This window comes from Lepidochelys kempii, chromosome 2 (assembly GCF_965140285.1).
Source record: "Lepidochelys kempii isolate rLepKem1 chromosome 2, rLepKem1.hap1, whole genome shotgun sequence".
NCBI classification, from domain to species: Eukaryota; Metazoa; Chordata; order Testudines; family Cheloniidae; genus Lepidochelys; species Lepidochelys kempii.
Window position 1 is genome coordinate 258347567 of NC_136381.1, and position 24003 is coordinate 258371569.

At 42.8% G+C, this 24003-nt stretch overlaps 1 protein-coding gene across 3 annotated transcripts in view; it reads right to left on the reverse strand.

The window, feature by feature from the left end:
* Positions 1-6776: 6776 nt before the first annotated feature.
* OXSR1 (oxidative stress responsive kinase 1) overlaps positions 6777-24003 on the reverse strand; it is a 117640-nt gene continuing 100413 nt past the window's right edge. For all 3 annotated transcript variants that reach the window (XM_073334693.2, XM_073334695.2, XM_073334696.2), the window contains 9 exons: positions 23791-23856; positions 23362-23484; positions 17768-17803; positions 15378-15536; positions 13002-13069; positions 11525-11577; positions 10292-10360; positions 9228-9292; positions 6777-8536 (listed from right to left, as the gene is read on the reverse strand). In XM_073334693.2, coding sequence (XP_073190794.1) covers positions 8462-8536; positions 9228-9292; positions 10292-10360; positions 11525-11577; positions 13002-13069; positions 15378-15536; positions 17768-17803; positions 23362-23484; positions 23791-23856 — 714 coding nt within the window. In that variant the 3' untranslated portion in view covers positions 6777-8461. The remainder of the gene's footprint in view (positions 8537-9227; positions 9293-10291; positions 10361-11524; positions 11578-13001; positions 13070-15377; positions 15537-17767; positions 17804-23361; positions 23485-23790; positions 23857-24003) is intronic.

Consider the following 24003-nt stretch of genomic DNA (forward strand, 5'->3'; position numbering starts at 1 on the left):
TGTATAAATCACCACACCGTTAGTCTAAACTAATGTATCTTACGGCTGGGAGATTCAGGAACGTAGACCCAGCTCTGTGGATAGCTTTTGCTCTTTGGCTCTTTCAGTACCTTATGATAGTTACATATTTGGTTCAGACCAGGACAGGAAGTCAATGAAAGTTATTGTAAGCAAACAGTAGAGATATGGTAAACTTATGACAAATAGTTAGTGTCTAGCAGGATACGGCCATTTTAAGGGAACTAGCTACCTGGAGCTCCATGGATGGTGTAATCAGGCCATTTGCCAAGACCCAGCAGGGGAAGAGAGGAAGGAGAAAGCGTGGTCTGCCCTGAAGGCGTACACAGGTTGCAGTTAGGCTCGGCCTGTGTGGGAAGCTGCAGTCCCACACCTTTCGATATCCCTGGGCGTTTGGAATGTCCGGAAGCCAGAACCACTGCAACCTCCAGGCAGGCTGAGCTGAGTGGGAGGATTGCTGTTAAACCTGTATGGCTACAGGGCCCTTTTCCTAGCTCACTTGTGCCACAAGTTACCCACCAAGCAGAATTCTACTCCTGGGGGAATTCTGCACCAAAAAATAAAAATTCTGTGCACAATGTTTTAAAATTTCTGCAAATTTTGTCAATAAATGTGGAGGCTCCAGCACGGCAGTGGGGAACACAGGCCACTGGCTGCATGGTGGTGGGAGATCACCCTGCACCACTTCCGCCTGGAACGTGGAGTCAGTAGGGAGGCTGCACCCATCTCTGACACAGCGCAAGGACTGGACCTGCCCCAGAAACACCCTGAGGCCCTGCCCCTCTGCGCCAAGCGCACCAGGTGTAAGCAGACAGGCTCAGCCCAGCAGGATCCAAGTGTAGAGGGGCTTAGCATGGGGGGATCCAGGTGTGGGGCAATCTGGGTGTGAGTGGCTCAGTGGGGATCCGGATCCACAGGGTCTCATTGGGGAGTTCCAGGTGAAAGTGGTTGGGGCTCAGCGGAGGGGACTGGGTGCAGAGGAGGCGGGGCTCATCAGGGTGGGGGTCCTGGTGCAGCTGGTTGGGGCTCAATAGGGTTGAGGTCTGGGGGGCTCATCAGGGTGGTCCAGGGGCAGGGGAGGTGGGACTCATTGGGGTGGGGTGGGGTCGATGGGCCTGCTTAACAGGGGAGCCCCAGCTGCAGCTGAGGGAATGTGACATGCCAGGCTCCCGCTCCCCACACCCCACCCCTGATTCCACTATCCCCTTTTCTTCCCCATCCCATGCCCCTTCCCCACGGCACCTTACCCCATCCCACCACCCTTCCTTCCCCACTGCTTCTTTCCCCCAGCCCCACTCGCCCTCCCCCACCATGGGCACTCACTGTTGTAGAGAAAACAGGATGGCTCCCAGGACACAGAAGGGGAACAAAACTGGCTCTAGGACCAAGGAGGTGGTATCCAGCCGCAAAGTCAGTGGAGCGGAGCGGCACTCTTTCAGCCAGGCAGCTCTGCGCTCGCAGAAATGCAGGGGGGTGGCGGCAGTGGCACTTGACCCCATGTGCCCCTCACCTCCATTTGGGGGCAATGCCCCCCCCAAAAACTATGCCCACAGGCATCCCCACCCCCCACCTCAGGCACCTTTGCTTCCCCATCACTTTCTGCAGAGAAGCAAAGCAATCTGCGGGGGAAAATGTTTTCTGAACGTGCAGTGGTGCGGAATTCCCCTAAGAATAAGACTTCCCAGGAGTTCTAACTGTAACCCTTCTGCCCGTCAGAGTTGGCAGCAACAAGGACCGGGTTCAATATCTAGAGGATCCATTCCAATAACACAATGCAAACCGGCTCGAGCCCCCACCCAGTGACCTGGGACAAATATATACCACCCCCGCTGGGCGCCTCCAAGAGGCAATACTTCCTTGCAAGCACATAGTCTGAGTGTAGCAAAAAGCCTTTTAATAACAGAGAAACAATGTGGCATTATGTTGGGGAAACACCACCAAGAGGATTCACAACACAACCCATGAGCTAAAAACCCACCCCAAGCAAATTGGGGCATGCCCTTTCCCTTTGGGTCTTGAGTCCAGCAACCCCAAATCACCCAAAGTCCCAAAAGTCCAATGACCCAAAAGTCTCTGTCCCTGGTCAGGGCAGCCCCAGAGTTCGAAAGTTTATCTGCAGAGCTTTACCTCCCAACCTGGGTGGAGATGGGGGCCGGGGGTAAGAGGCACCTTACATGATCTGACGCTGACCGCCCCACAGCTCCATAGGGCTCCACTCCGCTCCACTCCACCAGCCGTCCCACGAACTGCTTCGCTCAGCTCCACTCCGCTCTGCAGCCCACAAGCAGCTCCCGCTGTCCCACGAACTGCTCCACCAGCCGGTACACAAACCACTCCGCATCCCACCAGCGGCTCCCACCGTCCTATGAACTGCTCCACCAGCCTGTCCACAGGGCACTCCAGCCGTCCCGCAAACTGCTCCACAATATATCTTCAGGCTCCCCCACTACTTAACACAACGCTCAGTGATTTCAGCTCTTAGTCAGTTCAGCTCTTTGGTGAATTCAGCTTATAGTAGGGGAGCCTCAGTGCTGGTGCACCATTAGCCCAAAGTGAGCTCAGCAGCCTGTAACTAGACTTCTAATGAAATCAAAATTAGCTCTGATATTCCACAGTGGAGAGAGGAGGAAGTGCAATTAGCATGTAAGGCCCTCACCAAGGGCCCATGCCACCAAGTATTAATACTTGTCCCCAGCCTCTCTCCATTCACAGAGTTTTGGAACCCATGACCCTTGCCTAGTGAGTGCAACTTAGTTGATGGCGAGTCCCTCCATCATAACAGAAGGCCAAGTACAGTTCCAAGCACAGTTCCCATAATCAGGGTAATAACAATTTATTCTTCCTGCCCCAATAACAGAGACATTGGGGATCCCACAGCAGCCAAAGTGACCATTTGGGCAGCTATGGCCTCATTCTAGGCGGGGTGGGTGTGCCTATGCAAATGAGATCGGCCCCTGAAGTTCTTTTCCACAACTTGCCACACCTCACCACCAGATGTCAGGGTGGAGCTCATCCTGACTCTGCGTACATAACCAACAGCTTTATCAGCCACCAGGACCCAGAGAGAAATAAGAAAAGTATGTCAACCAAAGACAAACAGCAGCTTAGGAATTAACACATATTGAAACAGAGGACGATCCAAGCAGGACAGCACACAGGATAACACAGCTACCAGCCCTGCAAAATTCCATTCACCACGTTAATGTTTTTTTTTAACCGAGTAAAAATTAGTTTATTCATTACCCTGAAAGGTTTAGAAAACCTGACCTGAGGAAAGGTTAAAAAAAACTGGGCATGTTTTGTCTGGAGAAATGAAGACTGAGGGGGACCTGAGAACAGTCTCTTCAGATGTGTAAAGGGCTGTTATAAAGAGGGCAGGGATCAGTCACAAGAGGTAATGGGCCTAATCAGCAGCAAGGAAGTGTTAGAAAGTTTCCCTAATATCTAACCTAACTCTAAGGGTAGTTAAGCTCTGCAACAGGCTTCCAAGGGAAACTATGGAATCCCCACCATTGGAAGTTGTTTTTAAAAACAAGGTTGGACAAACACTTGTCAGGGATGGTCTGAGTTTATTTGGTCCTGCCTCAGCACAGGGGACTGGGTCTCAATGACCTCTCGAGGTCCCTTCTAGCCCTACATTGATTCTCATGGAGAGCGGGAGAGGGGATTTTTCCTGACAGTGATTGCCTACACTGAAGGATTATGTTGTATGTATCACAAAAAAGCAGTGTGCTTCAGTGGGCCTGGACTTGGGAGTCAGGAGGCCAGGGTCCTATTCCTAGCTCTGCTACCGGGCTGCTGGGTGACCCTGGGCATTTCCCCTCCCTCCACTGGTCCGACTTACCTATTGAGACTGCAAGCCTTGCGGAGGCAGGGATTGTCTAACGCACCTGGACAATGCCTAGCACAATGGGGCCTCAACACAAAATAATACAAGTACCACGCAACACTGCAGAAGCCAGATGTACAGCGATATTGAGTGAGAAAGCGGCCGGTAAGATGCCATCTTACAAGGCAGTATGGGAACTAGTTTGTTCTAGCCAGCTTCCATGGCACAGGGTTATGGTCTGATGAGACAAACATTAACATGTTCCTCAAAGAGGCCAAGATGGATATGCGCAGCCTCTTTATATCACTGCTGTATAAGGTTCTAGTTAACCCTTTCTCTTCCCAACGTATTGTGACATTTACACCCCTATCATAGAATATCTTAGTGGGGACATTACAAGGGCCCCTCAAAAAACACGAAGGCATATCTCAGCAAGGCCAACACATTTGCAGCGTACAGGCCACGTCACTTCAACACGAGGAGCCAAACAAAGCCAGGCAGTTTGGAAAGGTTTCAAAAAAGCAATCACCGGAATCTTCGTTAAGTTTTACTTTTTTAACATAACAATTCTATTCATTTTCGAACTCCCTTGTCTTTCCTGCTTACAGTTTTTTTCCAGGAAGATATGAAATTTCAGAGGGACTGGTTTCTTTTTGGGACTATGAGGTTGAATGTTTGAAAAATTAGGTTTATACCATAGGAAGCCAACTGCTATCTCTGTTTCATAATAGGGAGCAATAATGAAATAGGGCAACAATTTTGTGTTTTCAGCCCAGTAGCTATATGATGCAAGATGCTGACTGAATACAATTTATCTACCAACAGACCACTGGGGTGGGATGCTGTTAAAGACTGATCACTTATAGAACTATCCAGTCATTCACTTGACACACTGACTGGTCACTAGTTAATCTTTGGCACAGTGATACGAGTTACATAGGACATCTGTAGTTCAGCACCAGGTTACAGTAAGAGTGTCAAGTACTTACTTTGGAAACCTATTGGTAGCTTGCCACGACTGGTGGCCTCCTTGCATCCTCACATTCCAACAAGGTCTTTAACATGGGGCACATTCCTGTTACAACAGTCAAACAGAAGCAACTGCTAACAAAGAGGGGCTTGGAAGAACCCACGCTATTAGGGTTTAAGAGGATGAGCTGCACAATCAGAGTTAGCTGGAGACATGATACTGCAAGATAAAGAGACTTGTAGCATCTCACTTCTGTCTGGTTTCTGTAAAAAGATTTCAGTGCACTCCTGACTTCTCCTAAAATTTGAAGCAAAGTTCTCACAAATTCCTGAATCAGATCCTCTACGGTGGAGGGTTCCTGATAATATTTTAAGACACAAGAAGAAAAAAATTTGGCTCTTTAAAGTGCTATGCAAGCTTCTAACAGTGGTTGGATAATGGACTTTAAATTTGCAACACTCTTGGCTATTTCAGGACAGGAAACTGATTTTGCCCAGTCACACAGCACTTTTATAAAATAGACCAGTTTTTTATTAAGCATGAGTTCAGACATTTTGGTGTAACCCACTACAAAATGCTAAATCCCAGCTCTGCAGAGGTGAAACCCCAATGCATCCTCCCAATTCTTCACAACCCATCCCCACTATGGTATGTCTACCTGCAGCACAGCTGTGGCTGACCCCAGTCCACTGACTCAGTCTCACAGGGCTTGGTCTAGGAGGCTTTAAAATTGCAGTGTAGACATTCAGGCTCAGGCAGGAGCCTGGGCTCTAAGCCCCCAGAACGGAGAAGGTCTCAGTACCCGAGCTGCAGCCCGAGACCAAACTTCTATGCTGCAATTTTTAGCCCTGCAACCCAAGTCAGCTGACGAGGGCTCTGAGACTCAGTGCTGCAGGTTTTTTATTCCAGTGTAGAGATACCATAATAATTTTTCACTCTGAGACTCAGGTATGGAGCTTCTAAAGTTCAGTTATGTACATGAATTCTGGTATTTGTAACAGCCCCGTATACCAGCTTTCCAATATCAGACCCCAACTCTTAAAACAAAAGGCACCTAAATGCATGGCCATGGACAATTTATTCTTTATTGATTAAAAATTAGAGATACATGCAATAAAATACAAAGTCAAAAGAAAAAAGGCGGAATATTTTACATCTGTCATTATAATCTACAACACAACAAAGTTGTGGAGAGGATCCTGTTTCATTAATGTAGCATTATCCTTAGAGTATCAACTAAATTAAAAAATACCACCTGGTCCTAGGTTCAGACCAGAATTTACCAAAAACCAAATCCATTAATGACATATTAAAAAAAATATTTTTTATGAACAGCATTGGCACTTAGAAACAAAATTATCTAGCACTGTAGTATCCCAAGCAAAATTTTGAATGACTACCAAAAATGTCTAGAGATCTAATCTCAAATACACTCTAGCTGCTTTTTTTAAATTTAAAAAACATAGAAGCCTCAATGTCAGTGCAAACACACTGTCTCTGCTAGTTCTGAATTAGGGAGGGCCAGGGATTATTTAATAAATAGGATACTACATTGTTTCATTTGAGCAGTTTGAGTCTGACATTTCTCAGCAGCAGTGCGCAAATGAACAGTGAGGTATTCATGGCATGCAGGCAGAAGAGAATTAATACTGTACCAAAACTATTTGGTCTCCATATTCTGTCTAAAATTTAAAAATTAGAGTAGTATCACCCACTGGCCTTCATGAATGTACAGATCACAACCAGCTCTTCCAAAGCCAATAAGAACTTTAGAGGATAAGCCATGAGCGTATTTTGCATCACACAACACGAAAAGGTGCCAAAACTTTTCATACATGTTTTAAATGAGAACTAACCACCCTGTTGTATTAAAAATTGTCATGTGCTTTATATTCCTTTATTCGCTCTCATACTCAGCACTTTAACGCTGCTCGAACTCTCTCTCATCCTCTTCTCCCATTCCCTCCCTTTGCACTCATTTAGTGATGGGATTGTGCACAACTGGCAGTCCCAGTAGGAAGATATTAAACTACAGGCTAAAGAAACAAGTGCAGTATAAAACCATGCAAAATTTAGGAAGCTTCCATAGCTGCTCATAGAGAAAAATATATAAATATATATTGTTCATTACAAGACTTAGAAATAAAAAAGTCCTAATTGAACCCAGTTGTCCCATTTTAACACTCCTTTCTGAATGGTATGCAACTGATGGAAACAGAATGTATTTCCATATTTCTGTGTTAAATTACAGGCTTACAATTTAATTGTATAAAACACTTCAAAGCCAATAGAAGATACAAAGGCGAACTGTAAAACAGTAGGAAAAAAATCAACACCATTTATTATTCACATATTGCATTACAAGTGTCTTTTTAAACTAAAAGTATAATTTATATTATTTACGTAGAAATTCAAATTAAACACCACATACTAACGAAACCTAAATGTGAGTTACATGGTTTCAGTGACCTCCTGGATCAAACTTCGACACTTGGGTCGAGAAGACATCTGAAAACCCAAGCAGTTAGTGCAGGATGGACACAAGGTCCAGAGCTTACTTGCCTAGTATACATCTACTGGCAATCCTTTTATTGCTGTAAAACAGAACAGGGACAGTTCCACATGTACCTGTTTGCAAAGCACATAAGGAATGACTCTCTTTCAGCAGGCCAGAGGAATTTGTTTTAAAGAATAATTCAATATGCAGGCTTTCTAAGTGCCAAGCAGCATGGATTTCCTCTCCTTTGTAAAAATGACTATTACTAATCTACCTGAAAGGTCAGTTTCTGGAAAGCCTCCCAGTTCTACTTTAAGAATGGACTACATCTGAGGATGTAGAATCAAAGACCTACTTTAAACAATAACCTGATCAGGGTAAATTAAGAGGTTCTGTCCCAGTGCCACACTTCGCCCTAATGTGGAATAAAGGGGGGACTTGGGGGAAGGCTATTAGCAGTTTACTAAAGGGGCAGGTGATATCAGTTTAAAGGAATCTCTCAGAAATGTGATGAAAGAGAACATTTTGGGCTGTCTTACTGTTAAGACTTGGCTCGCTGTCTGAGGTGCCATCATTCAAATCCATTGAGTTTTAAAAGCACAGCCAAAGATAAGCCAGATTCCCCAGCACGTCAGCTGACCAATCACCATTTCCATTGCTATTTCAGATGCAAGGTGAAAAAGCAGATTCAAGAGCAAAAGAAACAAAAAAGGCCTTTTAAACTTGTGCAAAAACAGCAAGTGAAAGAAATGAAACCCCATGTAAGCAAACATCTAGGCTGGATGATTAGAGTAGTGGAACCCCTGTTTCGTACTCAGTAGTATTTTTTTATTTTTTTTTTTAAGTAAGGCAATAATAAAATGACCATGCAGGCAATGAATTGTTGGATCTGCACATGTGAGATGAAGGAAATATAAAAACTTACAAGAGTTGTTTACAAAAGCAGTAAACGGAATCAGTAATTTCAGGAAGTTGAATAGATTTGTGATCCTATTTAGGAAAAAACTTTAAAGCTCCTAGAAAGTGGGCTGTAGTTCAATTCTTTGGCAGTAGTGGTTTTTGTTTTGTTTGTTTTTCAGGCCAACAGAAGCATGAGGAATATGCACATATAGGTTTTCAGTAAGGAAACCTCTCCTGGGATTGCAGTTTAGCTGATGCTGAGCTGTGCAAATCCTATAAGTTTGCCATCATCAGGAATATCTGAGCCTTCCACACCAGATGCCTGGGAACATAATGGGAAAGAAAAATTCAATAGCACTACGTTATACATTATTTATAGCTTGACCTGCGGGAGTCTAGTTCAGGGAAGGGGCAGGTACAGGACAATTCTGCATTATGCTCAGCAGGTGGCAGTGTCTGAAGTTTACCTATGAGCATTTTTCAGCTATGAAGAGCTGCGCTCAAAAAGTTTCATTAACAACTATTCATTTTATGGCCAGGGTGAACAATACAGTACTCCCTGTCCCAAGATAGGTCTAAATTTATAATGGGACACCTTCAACCCCCTACTGGAAGAAAACATTCTGGGTTTTGCTACTTCTTTGCAGGGCTCCTCTGCCACTGCCACCATGCTTCTTGGGCTCAAGGACACCCTCAGCCTCCCAACTTGTCTTCATTTGGTCTGTCTTCTGCTCCCTCCCCTCTCAAAAAAACCTCCTGTCATCTGGAGCCTCCCTTTCCTCCTCCAGAAAGGAGCCCACGGCACCTCTAAGTCCCCTTACCTGGCCAAAACACTTCTACTCTTGTTGGGTACATGGGGTTTTCAAATCCGGATAACACCACCACACTATTTCAATACTCTTATTGAAAAGTTCAGGAAAGTAAGGAAGGGGTTCAGGAAGCTTGTCACTACATATGCAGTGTTTTATTTACAAAAATGGCAACTTGCTTAACAAGGGAACAGGAATAAATACCAGTTTGAAAGTGACGGATCTGTTTGCCTGGGGTTCTTCCACAATTTTCTGCAAATTAGCTGCAACTGAAATCACACACACACAGGTTACATTAGGACACACTCAATACAGTTAATTCTAAATCCATTAGGCACTTACTTTTTTAAACATTACTCAGAGTACAAGCTTAGAACATTTTACAAATACAGGTTAATGTATGAAATCTTCAGGCACATAACTAGGCAAAATAAAAAGTTATGTTTAATCTACACCTTTAAACTGTGCAAATATTATAGCTTGATTCTGAAAAGCAACCTCTGTTTATGCAGGTGTAGTCTTAAATGCCTGACTGTATTGGTAAATCAGGTTAGCTGCTAGCTGGCACCATTTCTACCTTCTAAGAGGGAGGCTGGGGTGAGCCCCTTTTCAAAACCAGTCTCTATGGAATGCAATTCGACATACTATAGCTGACGAGAAGCGCTAATGCAATGTAGATTGTTGTTAGTTTTAGACCGTTTAAGAGGATGTATTCTTTTAGGGAATGATTGTGGGAGGTGGGGATCTAAGGCTTGGCTATACAAACACTTAGTTCGCAGCAAGCTGGGCTGCAGATGTACCCTGCACTAGCCTGCTGCGCGCTGTCTGCGTGGATCCTGCTACAACCTACTAAGTGTTCTGTAGTGCACTTCGATCTACTCCTGTTTCAAAATGGGACACCAGCCAATGGTCTCCAGAAGTGAAAGGAGGTGAAAGGCAAGTGTATCCACTGCACTCCCTAGATGCTGTTTATTTTAGTTTGTACTACAATTACAGTCAACAGAACCTTTTCTTCACAATTCTTATAAATAGGTCAAGTTCTCTGTGAACTCTGGGGCTCAAATCCTCACACTCAGGCAAAACTCCCAGTGGAATTAATGACAGTTTTGCCCAAGTATGATGTACAGAATCAGGGCCTAAGTGAGCTTTCCCAGAATAACTCAGTACGTAAGGATCTGGCAATTCTCCACATGCTATACAACTAAAGGTGTTTATTGTAAAGCATACATATTCATACAGAGAAATACTATAGCATCACTTGTAATTACCTATTACTAAATCTCTGCCATCAACAAGCCCAGCTGAGATGAGTTCTTGAGACACACCATCAGCAGTATCTGTAGGGGACAAAGATAAGTACTATTAGTTTACATTACAACTAGTCTGGGACAATTTACACTGTGGTCACTCAAACAACAAAGTCATAGGTACAACACTGGACCATCAAGTTTCTCATTAACCCAAATGATTTGGGAATCAGAAATTTGGCAAGGGTAGTTCTTAAAAACAAACAACTAAAACCTGCACAAATTGCATGGATTATAATTTATGATACAATAAAAGTTTGCTGAGCTGGCTGAGCTAGAAAAAATGTCTAAATGGTCACATTAGGATGCAATTATAATATATTTACCAATTACAGTTTTGCTGCTTTTCTACCCTGAGCCTGTATTGACAGGTGGCCAGACAAATTTAAGGCCATTAGAAACTTCTGTAAATATCCTCATCTGCCTCCACCCCCACAAAAATCTAAGAGGTGGACACTATTTAAAATTAGCTACATTGTACCACCTCAGTTATCCAAAGGTCTTGTAGGGACACCCAGAACTTTCGGATTGAAGGAGCTGGTCCAGCAGCCTGCCAATCCTGCATTCATGGATTCATAAATTCCAAGGCCAAAAGGGAGCATTGCGATCATCTAGTCTAACCTCCTGTATAACACAGGCCAGAGAACTTCCCCAAAATAATTCCTTTTGAACTAGAGCATATCTTTAAAAAAGAAAGCATCCAATCTTGAACATCAAGAGACCTTGATGCCATCATATTGAGTATGGAGGCAAGAACCATATAAAATGCAGATCCCAGCATACGTTGTTCCACCTTGAGCCAAGCTGCCTGTCACTTGGAGCATTACATGTTGTGACTTGTATTCTGGAGGCTGTAGACCACACTGTAGAACGCTGAGCTGGACATGGCCTGAGGGCTGCATCTTAGTCCCTCCATTGCTGGTGCTCAGAGCGATATACTTTAAAAGCATGCCCCACTGCCTCAGCACCAAACTTCCAAGAAGGTCTGATGCAGGCAGTTTGCTCTGGATCTCAAACATTTAACGAGTGGAACAAGTACACTCCAGTCGAGCACAGGCCTCAATCTGAACCTTTGCTTGGATCGCCACACATTCATTTCAATTTTTTGCCAAGAAAAAAAGAAACAAGAAACCCACCACAAAGATAGCCACCCCCCCCCCCAATTCAATACATTTAATTTCCACAACTACTCACCTCTCCCTGGGGTAAATTCAAACCGAATATCATTTAGCTCTTTCTTTGAATTCCTGTGGTAAGAATACATAGTTTTAATAAATTAAAATGAAAAAGCAGATGTTGTACAGAGTTTATTTCAGATTGTTTGGGGATTCCAGTGTTCTGGTTGAAGGGGAGTCATTCAAAAATCAGTTTTAAAAAGATAACTGGATCTTAATTTTTAAATACCAGCTACTCTATCCAACAGGGATGCACAGACAGTTCCTGGATTTGCATCTGGGAGGAAAGCTCTCAGTGCAGGGCCATCTACTTAGGAATTTGCTTCCCCCCATTGGTTTGACAGAGCCAGTGCTTGTTGATATTCAGGATACATGAGGCCCATCTATCCAGGAACTTATGAGCGCCTCCCTACCACACACACACACACACACTCCAGTATCTGAGCACCATGCAAACATGAATGGATTTATCCTTGAAGCATCCTTGTGGGGTAGGAAAAGTATCCCCATTTTGCAAATGGGGAACTGAGGCACAGAGATTAACTAACTTGCTTAGGAAGTCTGTGGCAGACCTGTGGAGACACTTGAGAGTTGAATATTCTTTAATGGTACTGCTGATGTTGCCAATTTAGATTGTATTTATAATTGGTTTCTCTTTCTTGTACCTAACTACAGAAGAGCACTATACACAGTGGTAAACCGTTCTAAATAAGCTGATCTCCTTATACAATGAACATTAGGAAGGGCCCCCCTCCCCCATGAAGTTAGCTAAACACAGTCATGCTTAAGAAAGCACAACAGAAGGCCACTCAGTACGACGATGTCAGGTCACTTGTGCAGACCGCTGGCTGCTACTCCATGAGACACTCCCAGCATGCCCACACAGAATCCCATTACAGCTGAGCAAGTCCACAAGAGATCAGGTACCGTAAGTGCTTTTTTGTTGTTTTAAACAACTTAATATCCCTGAACACCCCTGGGAAAAATGGATAATTCATTCTTACCTACTACACAGAGTTTGGCAAGCTTCACACAAAGATTGATACCTTTTAGGATACAGAATTTGCAAAGCTGCAAGGAGGAGTATGAATAAAAGAATTTGGGCCCCCTGGATTTCCTCATGCCCTCCAGTCCCATGGCCAAACATTGCTGGGTTTGGGTCCCAGTTAGGGGGCATAGGATGGAACCTAAACTGGAGTACATGTATGGTCACCATCCCTTCAATACAACAAGGGAGAAGACATGATGATCTATGAAAATAACGACACTTCTAGAACACTCTACAGTCATCCTCACAGCAACCCTCTGAGGTAGGGATAACGTCACCTACTTATCTTACAGATGGGGAAAACTGGTTATATAATTTACTCAAGGAAACAATATTTCAGTGACAAATCCAGGATTACAATTCCAGAGCTCCCTAGTTTAACAGCCCAGGCCCTACCCACTCGTTCACACTGCCTTCCTTTCCAACAGCTGCACAGTAGCACACTTACCTTAACCTTAGCACAAGACTGATGGGGACTTTTATATCCTCCTGAACTGGTGCTGCGGCAGAGGGTGCCTAAAATGGGATTGGATTATTTTAAAATCAACTATCACTAACCCCTTTGCCCCCAGTCTTAAAAACACAAAACACAGATTACAAACAATTGAGTATAAATACAGAATACCATACAACTATCAAATACTATGTAATGTGTGGGCATATAACCACGCATTGGAATTTTGAGAGCACAATGAGAACCCAAATGAGAGGAATATTCATGTCCAGTTGAACTATACTACACAGTAATATTTAGAAAGACAATCCTGTCTGGAATTGTCTCCAGAGAAAATAAATGGTGGAATAGGTATTTGCCTTTTAGAGACACTGGAAACTGGTCAGAGGCTTCAGAAGAGGTTTTCAGTGCATTTATCAAATAATTTTTCAGGCAAATTTGATTTGTTTGGAATCTAAGATATTTGATAGAGAAGATATTTGATAAATCAGGATGGATTTTCTATCCCATGCCTCAAGATATCCTACACAGCTTTCTGAAGATACAGGAAAAAATTTTCAAAAGCATCTAAGTTTTTTAGGAGCCTTAAGCCCCACTGACTTTCAATGGGACTTAGGCGATTTAGAACATTTTAGCCACAATCCATAAAACCATAAATCGGGGGATTTATAGATTAGTAGGGAATTTACCTTTACCTAGACGTACATTCCTGAATGTATGGTTGTTTCAAAGATCCCTAACGCAATGGATTTTAAAAAGTTCTAAAAGGGGTTTATCTACCCATTTTCACTTCTGAATTATGGCTGATTATTTCTGCTTGTAGTTAGGTATTTGTTTCATGCTCTTCAGTAGTACATTTCCAGATCTTTATACTGCTGACGATAGATTTTAGGAAAGGGATATATTGTTTCATCAAAATCTGGCGGGGGATGGAATAGATTGCTCTTTCATTGTCTAAATCTTGGTCTGTATTTCACATGCTGCACAAGAGATTTTAACTTGAAGCAATAGGACAGACCATGTACGAGGCTGACAAAGCATGGAAACTCTACCCAAGACCTTTTTTCATCTGAATCAATCTCTTTTGAGCAACTTAAAAATTAACAGCTTGACTGAGAAATGAGGTATTTCACTCCATTCGATATCAATTTCACTACCTTTTCTGAAAAATCCGGGTCTAAATGCTGACCCTATTTAAAAAAGCATCAAAGATTCTGAGCTATGATTTAATGCAGCTAAGTGAATGTCTACTCCAAACTGTACCATTTCTCTTTAAGACTAGTATGTTGTCAGTAATGGTTATCTTTAAAATGGAAATACGAATTAAGTGCAATGAGATTATATAGAGTTCTACTAAAAAGAGTTTCTAGGAAAAAATGAAGACCAGAGCGTTACTTTTACTAGTAGCGTTGCCAAAACTCTTCCCTATGTGGCTATTAGAAAGAACAAAGCTAACATTGTCTTGTTAATATTAAATGCTTCTCCCCAACTGCAAATATGAACTTTAGTTTATTTTATTTAGAAGTACCATCATTCAGTAGTCTGGCAAATTTAGCAGCACTGTAAGCCAGCCGACTGCAAGACATATTCCAAATATCTCTGGAATGGTTTATTCTGGCAAATTCTGCCCCCACCCCCGCCCTTCAGCATTCACTTCTTTCCCTCCTGGGTAGGCTCTCCTAGCTGGGCTTTCCACTAAAAACAATACAGAACAGAATTAAGTTCTGTACTACTTAGCAAGGTTTTAGGTTTCCTCACACACATCAATTCTCTTCTGCACCAAATGGGAGCCTGTCAAAAAAACAGCCTCAAACTCAAAACCACAGGGAAATCTGATTTCTCTATTAGCCTTTGTTAATACGAAGGCTTTTTCAATGCACGTGTCATACATCCCTTTCAGAGACTGGGGGACCTCCTCCTTCCACCTCCCAGTTTCCTCCTACTTCTCCTTATAGACATACCCTTGAGGCTCTGAAGCTGCTGAGAGGTCTGGCCAGAACCTGCTTGACTGCCCTGTCAATGTTACTCCTTAATCACCTTAAACAAGAAGCTGCTGATCCAACCAAGGCATTCCCCTCTTTCCTTCACCCTTCCCCAGACTCAAGAATGCGCTCCCCGCACAGCACTAAAAGCCACTACTAGTTCGGAGAAAAGAAAACCCAGGAGCAGCAGATCCCTGCAGGACTGTGCAAAGCTAAGCACCCCAAAGCCATTAGGGCCTGCCTACTCCTCTTACTCAATTGGACAATTCACCACACTAATACAAATCATAAGCAGCTTTCCTGGCTTAAGTAAATTCTAGTGTGACTGATACTTTAAGGAGGATCTCCTACAAAACTGGAGATGTGTATAAAGGGTTTCTAGCCTTACCTGCCCTGCTGCTGGAGCTGCTGCAGGAGCCGGAGTGGGTGGAGGGACAGCAATTTGAGAAGGTTGCGCAGATGCCTGTCCTGCTGGCTGAGGTAGTTGAGCCGGAGTCTGTGCTGGAACATGGAGTAAATGACCTGTGGGTTCAGCTGGTGGGAACAGCTACAAAAAACAAGATGTTTTAATGAGAAAAGGAATGTCATTGAAAGCAGGTGGCTGGGCATGAAGTGCATGGTGACCCCGCTTGCCAAAGCACAACTGATAAGTTTACTGCCAGATACATTTCCATCCCCTCAAACCACAAAGTCAGATCAATGTGGGTGTCAAGAGGCTTCAATTTCTCCTTGTTCTGGAAGATGATTCCTCCTCTCCCTCATTATCTCCTGAAATGCTCATCCTCCCTATTACTATGGACGAGAAACTTGTATGGCAGAAGGACTGAATGCTACAAAGTAATACAAACCGAGCTCCTCCCTGGAAGATACAATCACATGCTGTAGTCTCTGTTTTCTTGGAACATGAGCATTATTGACGTCTCATTTGCCAAGTCATCGGGTCAACCTCTCACATTGCTTTATTAAAACTGGCTTGTGATTCCTTTCAGAGGGGAAAGGGACACAACACAGGGAAGAATTAAATCTTTGTAGATAATTATCTGCTTCAAAAGAAATATGATTCCAGGTATTAAGATGTCATTCTTAATGACCCGCAGTCCCGCATTCAATTTTGAGGTAACGCAAACAGAGTGCAAGCTCTTCAAAGCATGTAAGAGCAGCATGTTTGGGACTGGATGTATAGATTTAATGCTCTAGTCTCTGGCTGACCAAAAATATGGAAAAGAAAGAACCTAATCAGTTCTCTAGGGGAGAAGGATGGGTGAAATGTGAGTTATTGCAATTATAAATTTTCTGACCACAATTCTGAGATGGCTCCAGGGAATCTCTCTATAGTTGATCAATTTCTCAGTTGCAAGCTGACGTTAGAACAGGATAGGCTAAGCCTGGTCAGAATTCTACAGGACATGTCGGTTTAACATCCCATGTGTGTCAGGAAGGAAATAAGTAATATCTACACACCAAATCAGAAAGCAACCATATGCTTATATCTAAGATGCACTAATAACATTCTTGTGTAAGATTTGCAGATTGCAAAGAGTTCTGAAGCAAGATTTTAACTGTCATTAAATTCTTGCTCCACTACCAACTATGAAGGACTGCTGAAGGCCTAGGTCAGAGGCTTAGCTGTAGGCTGAGAATAAGTCAGACCAGGTCCTGTAAAATGGGCACTTTGGGTATGTCTACACTGCAATTAAAAGCATGTGGCTGGCCTGTGCCAGATGGCTTAGGCTCACAGGGCTCGGGCTAAGGGGCTGTTTAACTGCAGCGTAGACTTTCGGGCCCCCCTTGTAGGGTCCTAGAGCCCAGGCTCCAGGCCGAGCCCAAATGTCTACACGGCAGTTAAACAGCCTCTTAGTCCGAGCCCACATCATTTGGCACGGGCCAGCTGCGGGTTTTGAATTAGAGTAGACAAAGCTGTAGCTCACGAAAGCTTATGCTCAAATAAATTTGTTAGTCTCTAAGGTGCCACAAGTACTCCTTTTCTTTTAGAGTAGACAAACCCTTTGACTGACTTGTTTGGGGGGAAGGGATGTGAAGAACTTGACAGACTCTGAAATAGTGGATTCAACCTCAAAGCTGAAGAGCAGTAACAATCTTCAGGATTTTATTTGACAAGGAAATCATCAGAGAAGATCCCCACAAGGGATATTCCTGGTATATTATTTTTAGAGCAACTAATTTTAGCAACTAATTCACTACACAGATGAGCCTCTGTCATGATAAGCTAAATTGAAAACAACATTCCCTATAAAGCAGCGGTTCTCAAACTGTGGGTCAGGACCCCAAAGTGGGTCACAAACCATTTTAATGGGGTCGCCAGAGCCCAAGCCCAACTGTCCGGGATCGAAGCCTGAGGGCTTCAGCCCTGGGTGGTGTGACTCAGGTTACAGGCCCCCTGACTGGGGTTGAAGCCCTTGGGCCTGGGCCCCTCACACTCAGGGCCGTAGGGTTTGAGCTTTGGCCCCGCCCGTGGTCATGAGGTTCAGGCAGGCTCAGTCTTTGGTCCCCACTCCTGGGGTCATGTAGTAATTTTTGTTGTCAGAAGGGGGTTGCAGTGCAACGAAGTTTGAGAACCCCTGCTATAAAGGTTTGTTAAGGTTAGTGCTAAGAGGCTCTCTCTAGGTAGTCAATGATTCACCTTCTAGAGAAGGAACTAGCTTCCAAGTCCTGGGATATTATTTTTAGAGGCCAATAAGAACACATTCCTTGCAATATTGGCAATGATTGGGAGTTGTCAAATTCAAAGAGCAACAACTTCCAAAAGGCCCAACTTACCTCAGAATTCTGTAAAGATTCTTTCACTCTGGGAGACTAAAAAACGAAAAAAAGATCAGTTGTTACTATAAGCTGTTTAACAAAACTGAACCTTCTGACTAGCCACGGACTACCTCAATCATGTTAATATTCACTAAATGCACATACACGTCTGGTCTGGTTTGACTGTTATCTACATATTAAAATGCACAATAGCAATCAAACCAGATAATTTCTCAGCAGCCTAGCCATGCTCTATCCCCCGAAAATGCATTGTCATGGCTTGGCTTGGCTTATTACTTACAGTTTCAATTTATGCACAGTAGCATATAATAAGAAATGCTGGAGTTGTTTACTGGCAAAGAAATAGAATATTAATGAGGACTACATTGATCTGATTTGGATTTCATTAACAAGCCGAGACAATAAAATCCGTTTTAAAGCCACTCCAACACAGAATCACAGAATATCAGGGTTGGAAGGGACCTCAGGAGGTCATCTAGTCCAACCCCCTGCTCAAAGCAGGACCAATCCCCAACTAACATAACAGTCTGCAAAACAATTAGAATATTAAAGGTGTCATAAGCATTCGATACATTAGAAAGTTGAAGTCATAAGCAATATACACGACAGTGAAAAACAATTCCCAAGAACGATAAGGTATTTTTTCCTATCTACAGTTGAAACAATGAACAAATAGTCTTTTATTTTATATTTGGGAAACAATACTACCTTTTCCTATTAGTTATAAATTTCTGTTATGGTTATGCCTAGGACCCTCAAAGGTGTCAGAAAAGAAGTGGAAGAGACAGAGTAAAAGGGAATTATTATTCAAATTAACTAGATTTGGGACACTCTGTGTTAGGTGCTATACAAACATGGGACAGTCCCTGCCCCGAAGAATTTATAGCCTAAAACAGTGTTTCTCAACCTTTTTGTGCTGGCGACCCACTTTGGACTTACCCAGATTTGAAAAGGTAGGTAGAGCCCTGCGCGGATACAAAATTTATATCCGTGGATAGAGGTATCTACGGTTATAAAGCAGATATCCACGGAGTTGCAGGGCTCTAGCGACAACGAGAGAGACCAGCAGGGCCATGGACTACAGCGGTGAAAGCAGCAGTATGTTGGGCAGTCGCTTGCAGGAGCCAGTGCCCAGCCTGGGCAGCTCCTCCAGCGTGGCTGTTCCACCCCCAGCCCTACACACTAGAGGGGCACCAGGCTCACCAGCAGCTGTCCCTGGTCATGCTTGTGTGCAATCAGCTTGCACGCTCCCAGATAGGAGTCTTGGTCGTCACTAAAGCTCCGAAACTCCGCAAATATCTGCTTTATATCCACGTGGGGCTCTAACACTGAGGGGCTGAAGCCCCCGGGAGCTGACAGACGAATCCTCAGCCCCGCCACCAGAGGCTAACAGATGGAGCCCGTAACCCCCCCCAAACTTGTCCCACAATCCCCCTGGAGGTCATGACCCCCGCATTGAGAAACAAGAGTCTAAAAAATGGGGCTGAGGTTGGGATAATAACGTAATACTACATGTGGTATTACTGGAAGCAGAGGGTAACAAGGTGACTCTCAGTCCTGGGCCCTCCGTGAACTATCACACTGCCATTTGGATGAGACCCAAAACTGAGATCCTAATCCCTTTCTGGTTGTCAGAGATGCCACCATGTTTTTGGAAGAGTAGATGTTAACCCCCTTATTTTGGCCAAATTGCCACTTCGGGTGATTTAAATTCGGCTTCCTTATATTCCTCATGCAATTTTAACTCGATAAGGTATCTTTACTCCCTGAACTAAGTTGTTCAACAGAATTGCTTCTTTTAAATAGCTGTCACATTTCATTCTGGATATGACTGCCTTTTAATGTTAACATTTTTTAAATAAAGTGACAGCTTGCAAAGTAAAGCAACAGATATGCAGTTTGGGACCCTGTTGGATGAAAGCTTCTACATAAATGAAATTAATCTTGGATATTTTTCTACTTCCATCTTTAAAGAAAACTAAGCTCATTTAATATTTATAGATGTTTTCTACAAATCTGCTTTCTTATTCACCAGCATTACTTATGCTCACACTTCAACAGCAGACAAACTAATGGCATTTCTATTCATTATTAGAAACGAAAACTAATGAAAATTCCAACTACTATCCCATTGAGCAAACTGGCTCAACTTTTACTTTCTGACAGAGATGCTAATTGAGCGGCTTGATTCCTCTGGAGTTTGAAAATTCAAATTAAAGATAAATCACAATGCACATGCTCTTAAAATGATTTACCTTCCACTATAAAATGAATGTATCAGTGTATAATGGCACCCTGCATGTTCACGCTCACTAGTTAATCACAACACTTCAGTAATTACTTTTGCATTCTTTAAGTGAGCTAATACACTTTAAAAACAAACCCAGAGTTGTGTATAACATGATGATATCCTTAACATATAATCCTATTTTTTTAATCCTTGTCCTGCCTCTTCCCTTCTTTGTCTTGTTTGTATTCTTATTGCCCTCACCTGCCCTGTGTTTAGATTGTAAGCTTTGGAGAAGGGACCAGGTCTCCATGCAGTGTCTAGCGTACTTTTGAGCTCTCAGACAAACAGTGCTTCTAAGCTACACCGACTCATTTCTTGGGGTATTCAGACTCTTGGAAATGTGCATTTTAGAACAAATGAAGGGCTACAGTAAAGCTGCGTGCTACAGAGGAAAAGGGTCTGTGGGAATAATGCCAAACAATTTTTCTACATCTTGCTCGGGAACATGTCAAGTGAGGCTTAATGGTGGGATGGATTTCAGATTTTACCTTTCCACCTGGATTACTCTCTTCTCCTGGCGCAGTCAGCATTTGATCACAGTGGAGTTCCTCCTACACAGTATTCTCTGCAACCGACTGGTCTGCAAATAAGACCTTTGTACTTTCTTTGGTGGAGAGGCTCTGGTAGTACGTTACAAATTGGCCAAAGTCAGTCTCGGATATTTGAAAATGGTATCTCCAGACACTGTTGCTACCTTCTGGCATTAGTTAGGCTAGTGGCAAGATGAGCCTTTTGCTCTTATGTTGTACTGTTAATTTTATTATTAGGTGCCCCTCTGAAATCTCCCACCCAAATATTGACCCAGCCTGACCCTGATTCACTTGTGAGATCTGAATGGACCACAGTACAAGGAATAATGTGTTCCGTTTTCAAAGAATCTTTAGCTAGTCCAAACATTTGGAATGGAGATTATAAATGAAGGGCTCAATTTTCTCTCACTCAAAATCAAAACAAATAAGCCATGTTTAAAACACAATAGGGGCCAGTGTTAAATCAGGGTATCGTGATTTCAGAGACAAGATGTATCGGAACAAAATTTTAATTTTCTCTGAAACAAGGTTTGAAATATCAGCCTCCTTTAAAATTAACCTTATAATTTAAAATATAGGGAGAAAGTATTTTATAGCTGAGAGTGTCCTAGATTAAGATTTTCAGAATTATCTATCTTATATGGTAAGATCATCCGTGGATGAGTAGTAACAGTCTGACCATAAAGAGGAAGATAGTCAAATTTGTAACTGGAAAGCTAACATAAAAACAGAGTTACTGTAACCACCAAGCACATTAGAAAAGTGTGTAAAGGTAATATTAACAAGCACCGTTTTTGAAGAATTCCAAGCTTGCGAAAAACAATTTTGCAGAGACTTAAGGAAATTTCTACACAGATCATAAATAGAAGGGATGTAATGAACCAGAAGATGGAAATGAGAAAGATGAAAGGTTTAAAGGGGCAAATGTTCAAACAACACCCCGAGAGAAAATAACTTTAGGACAAGAGTATTTGAAGAAGTCTCCAGAAGCTCATTCTTTGGCTCTCCTTTGTTAAATCTGACAACCGTTAAAATCCACGTGTTGCTATGAAAGGGAAGAATTACATTCAGAAAACATCTTTGAAGTGGTAGTGTTTGGAATGATGAGCATACATATCATTGAAGATTTAAGATCTACAAAGGATTTAACACTTCAAGTTTTACACCTGTTTTTTTAAACATAAAATATAATATTGTAAAATCCGTAGCTACTCAGGACTTCACGGATGCCACTTGATTGCCCACTGGGGCCATGCAAGTCCATGGCAACTGCTGGGATAGAACTGTTCCACCCGTCCAATCACAAGTCCCAATTACTTGAGCTAAGGGAGAAGGTTGGCTGTGCAAGACCGATGATGCTGTTGAGCAGTGCTGATTCTATCATGTAGGAGGCAGTGATATCAATATCAATCAGTTCAATACAGTACTTAAGACAATGTTACAAAAACAATCTCAGGTAGTTTATACTACTGGAGTTTTAAATTAGCCACAAGAATATCCTGATGCTCTGTTAATCCACTGGACTGGAACCCAAAGGATCTGGATTCATATCCCCAGCTCTACTACAGACTTGTGACTTTTCCAAAGTTGCACACAAGCCCTGTGCCTCAGGACTGCATCGTAAAATAGGGATACTACTACTTCTCCCATCCTGTCTCTCTCATGTCTGGTTAGACTGTAAACTCTCCGGGACAAGGACTTGTTAGGATATAGATATTCAGGCCTGTCTGTAAAGGCCAAACTCTAAGAATTTAGGTGTATTCTTATCACTTAGCTAGTTCTAGAGGTATAAAAGAAAGAATCAAAATCACTGACTGTATAAGGCCTTTTCTTACTATGACAGTCTGAAGCCCTGTTCTTAGGCAAAGATCTTTGGCTACGCAGCAGAGGCAGCCATAAGCTGCGAAGCGAATTTTGGTCACATCTTTACATTCCAAACTAGTCTCACTGAAATAAGGTGCTATTGGGCTCTTAGGAATACAATCCTGTCCTGATAGTGCCTATCACCTCCAGAGAAAGGGAAGTGCCTAGAAAATGTAAAAGGAAACTTAGTTTGATAGCATCCTGCCTGGCAAGAACTCAGTGATCAATAGCTGGGATGTGAAATCCTCATTTCTGTGTTCTTCTATCATTGTAGCCCCCTCATCTCCCTATTGTTTGTCTGTATAATCTCGGTCTGGTTCTGTGATTGTTCCTGTCTGCCGTATAATTAATTTTGCTGGGTGTAAACTAATTAAGGTGGTGGGATATAATTGGTTACATAATCATGTTACAATATGTTAGGATTGGTTAGTTAAATTTCAGGAAAATGATTGCTTAAGGTATCACTAAACAGAACTCAAGTTGTACTATACAGTCTGCAGTCAATCAGGAAGTATGGCGGGAGGGGAGGCAATGGGAACAGGAAATGGGGGTGGGGAAATCGGAATCATGTTTTGCTAAGGGGGGGGAATTGGAACAGGGACACAGGTAAGGCTCTGTGGTGCCAGAGCTGGGAAGGGGGACACTAAGGAAGGAAACTGGAATCATGCTTGCTGGAAGTTCACCCCAATAAACATTGAATTGTTTGCACCTTTGGACTTCGGGTATTGTTGCTCTCTGTTCATGCGAGAAGGACCAGGGAAGTAAGCGGGTGAAGGAATAAGCCCCTAACAGGACTGTCTTACTGTGTATGTGTAACATTTCACACAATGTGGTTCTGAAGACTGCTGCAGCATCTAGGCACTACTGCAATACAAATAATACAACTGTTGCAGAACCCAGAGGCTCACCCTGAGCTGTGAAATTGCTGCTCTGCCTTCCTCACTTTCTTCATCTAGTTCATCATCACTCCACTCCCAGCCACCGTCTTCAGTCTTATGAAGACGCCCACTGGAACCTGGGACCCTCCGGACCTGTTCAGCAGAGAGACAAACCAATGCTGTATGAAGCAGATGATTCTAATGGTCTTTTTTAGGAAAAATGTGTCCAAACATCATCTAAGCTGTCATCCTGGAGTCTAACAGGAACTGATAAGAGATCAGTTAGTTTATATCTAGAGGGCATTAGAATATCACAATGCTAACTAAGAATTAGTCCAAAAAATTTTGAGCACAGTTTTAAGCATAAAAAACTAGCAGAACTGTGACATCCATTGTTAAACAAAGGCGGTCACTGTCCATTTGCACAAAGGTGGTCACTGTCCATTTGCATCTTGGTACCTTTTTAGCTCTTTCAGTGATTGTTGGTGCTCTCTGCAACATCTTTTCTTGTAGAAATTCTTTATTCTGGAAAAGAAAAAGATTTTAAGTATCTAATTCACTCTTCTACTGTTGAAAGTCATTTTATGGCTAAAGCATTTTTTGGCCATAAAAACCACTTTCAATCTAATTTTAATAAAACCAGGAAGACACATGCTGTTTGGGAGCCAACAT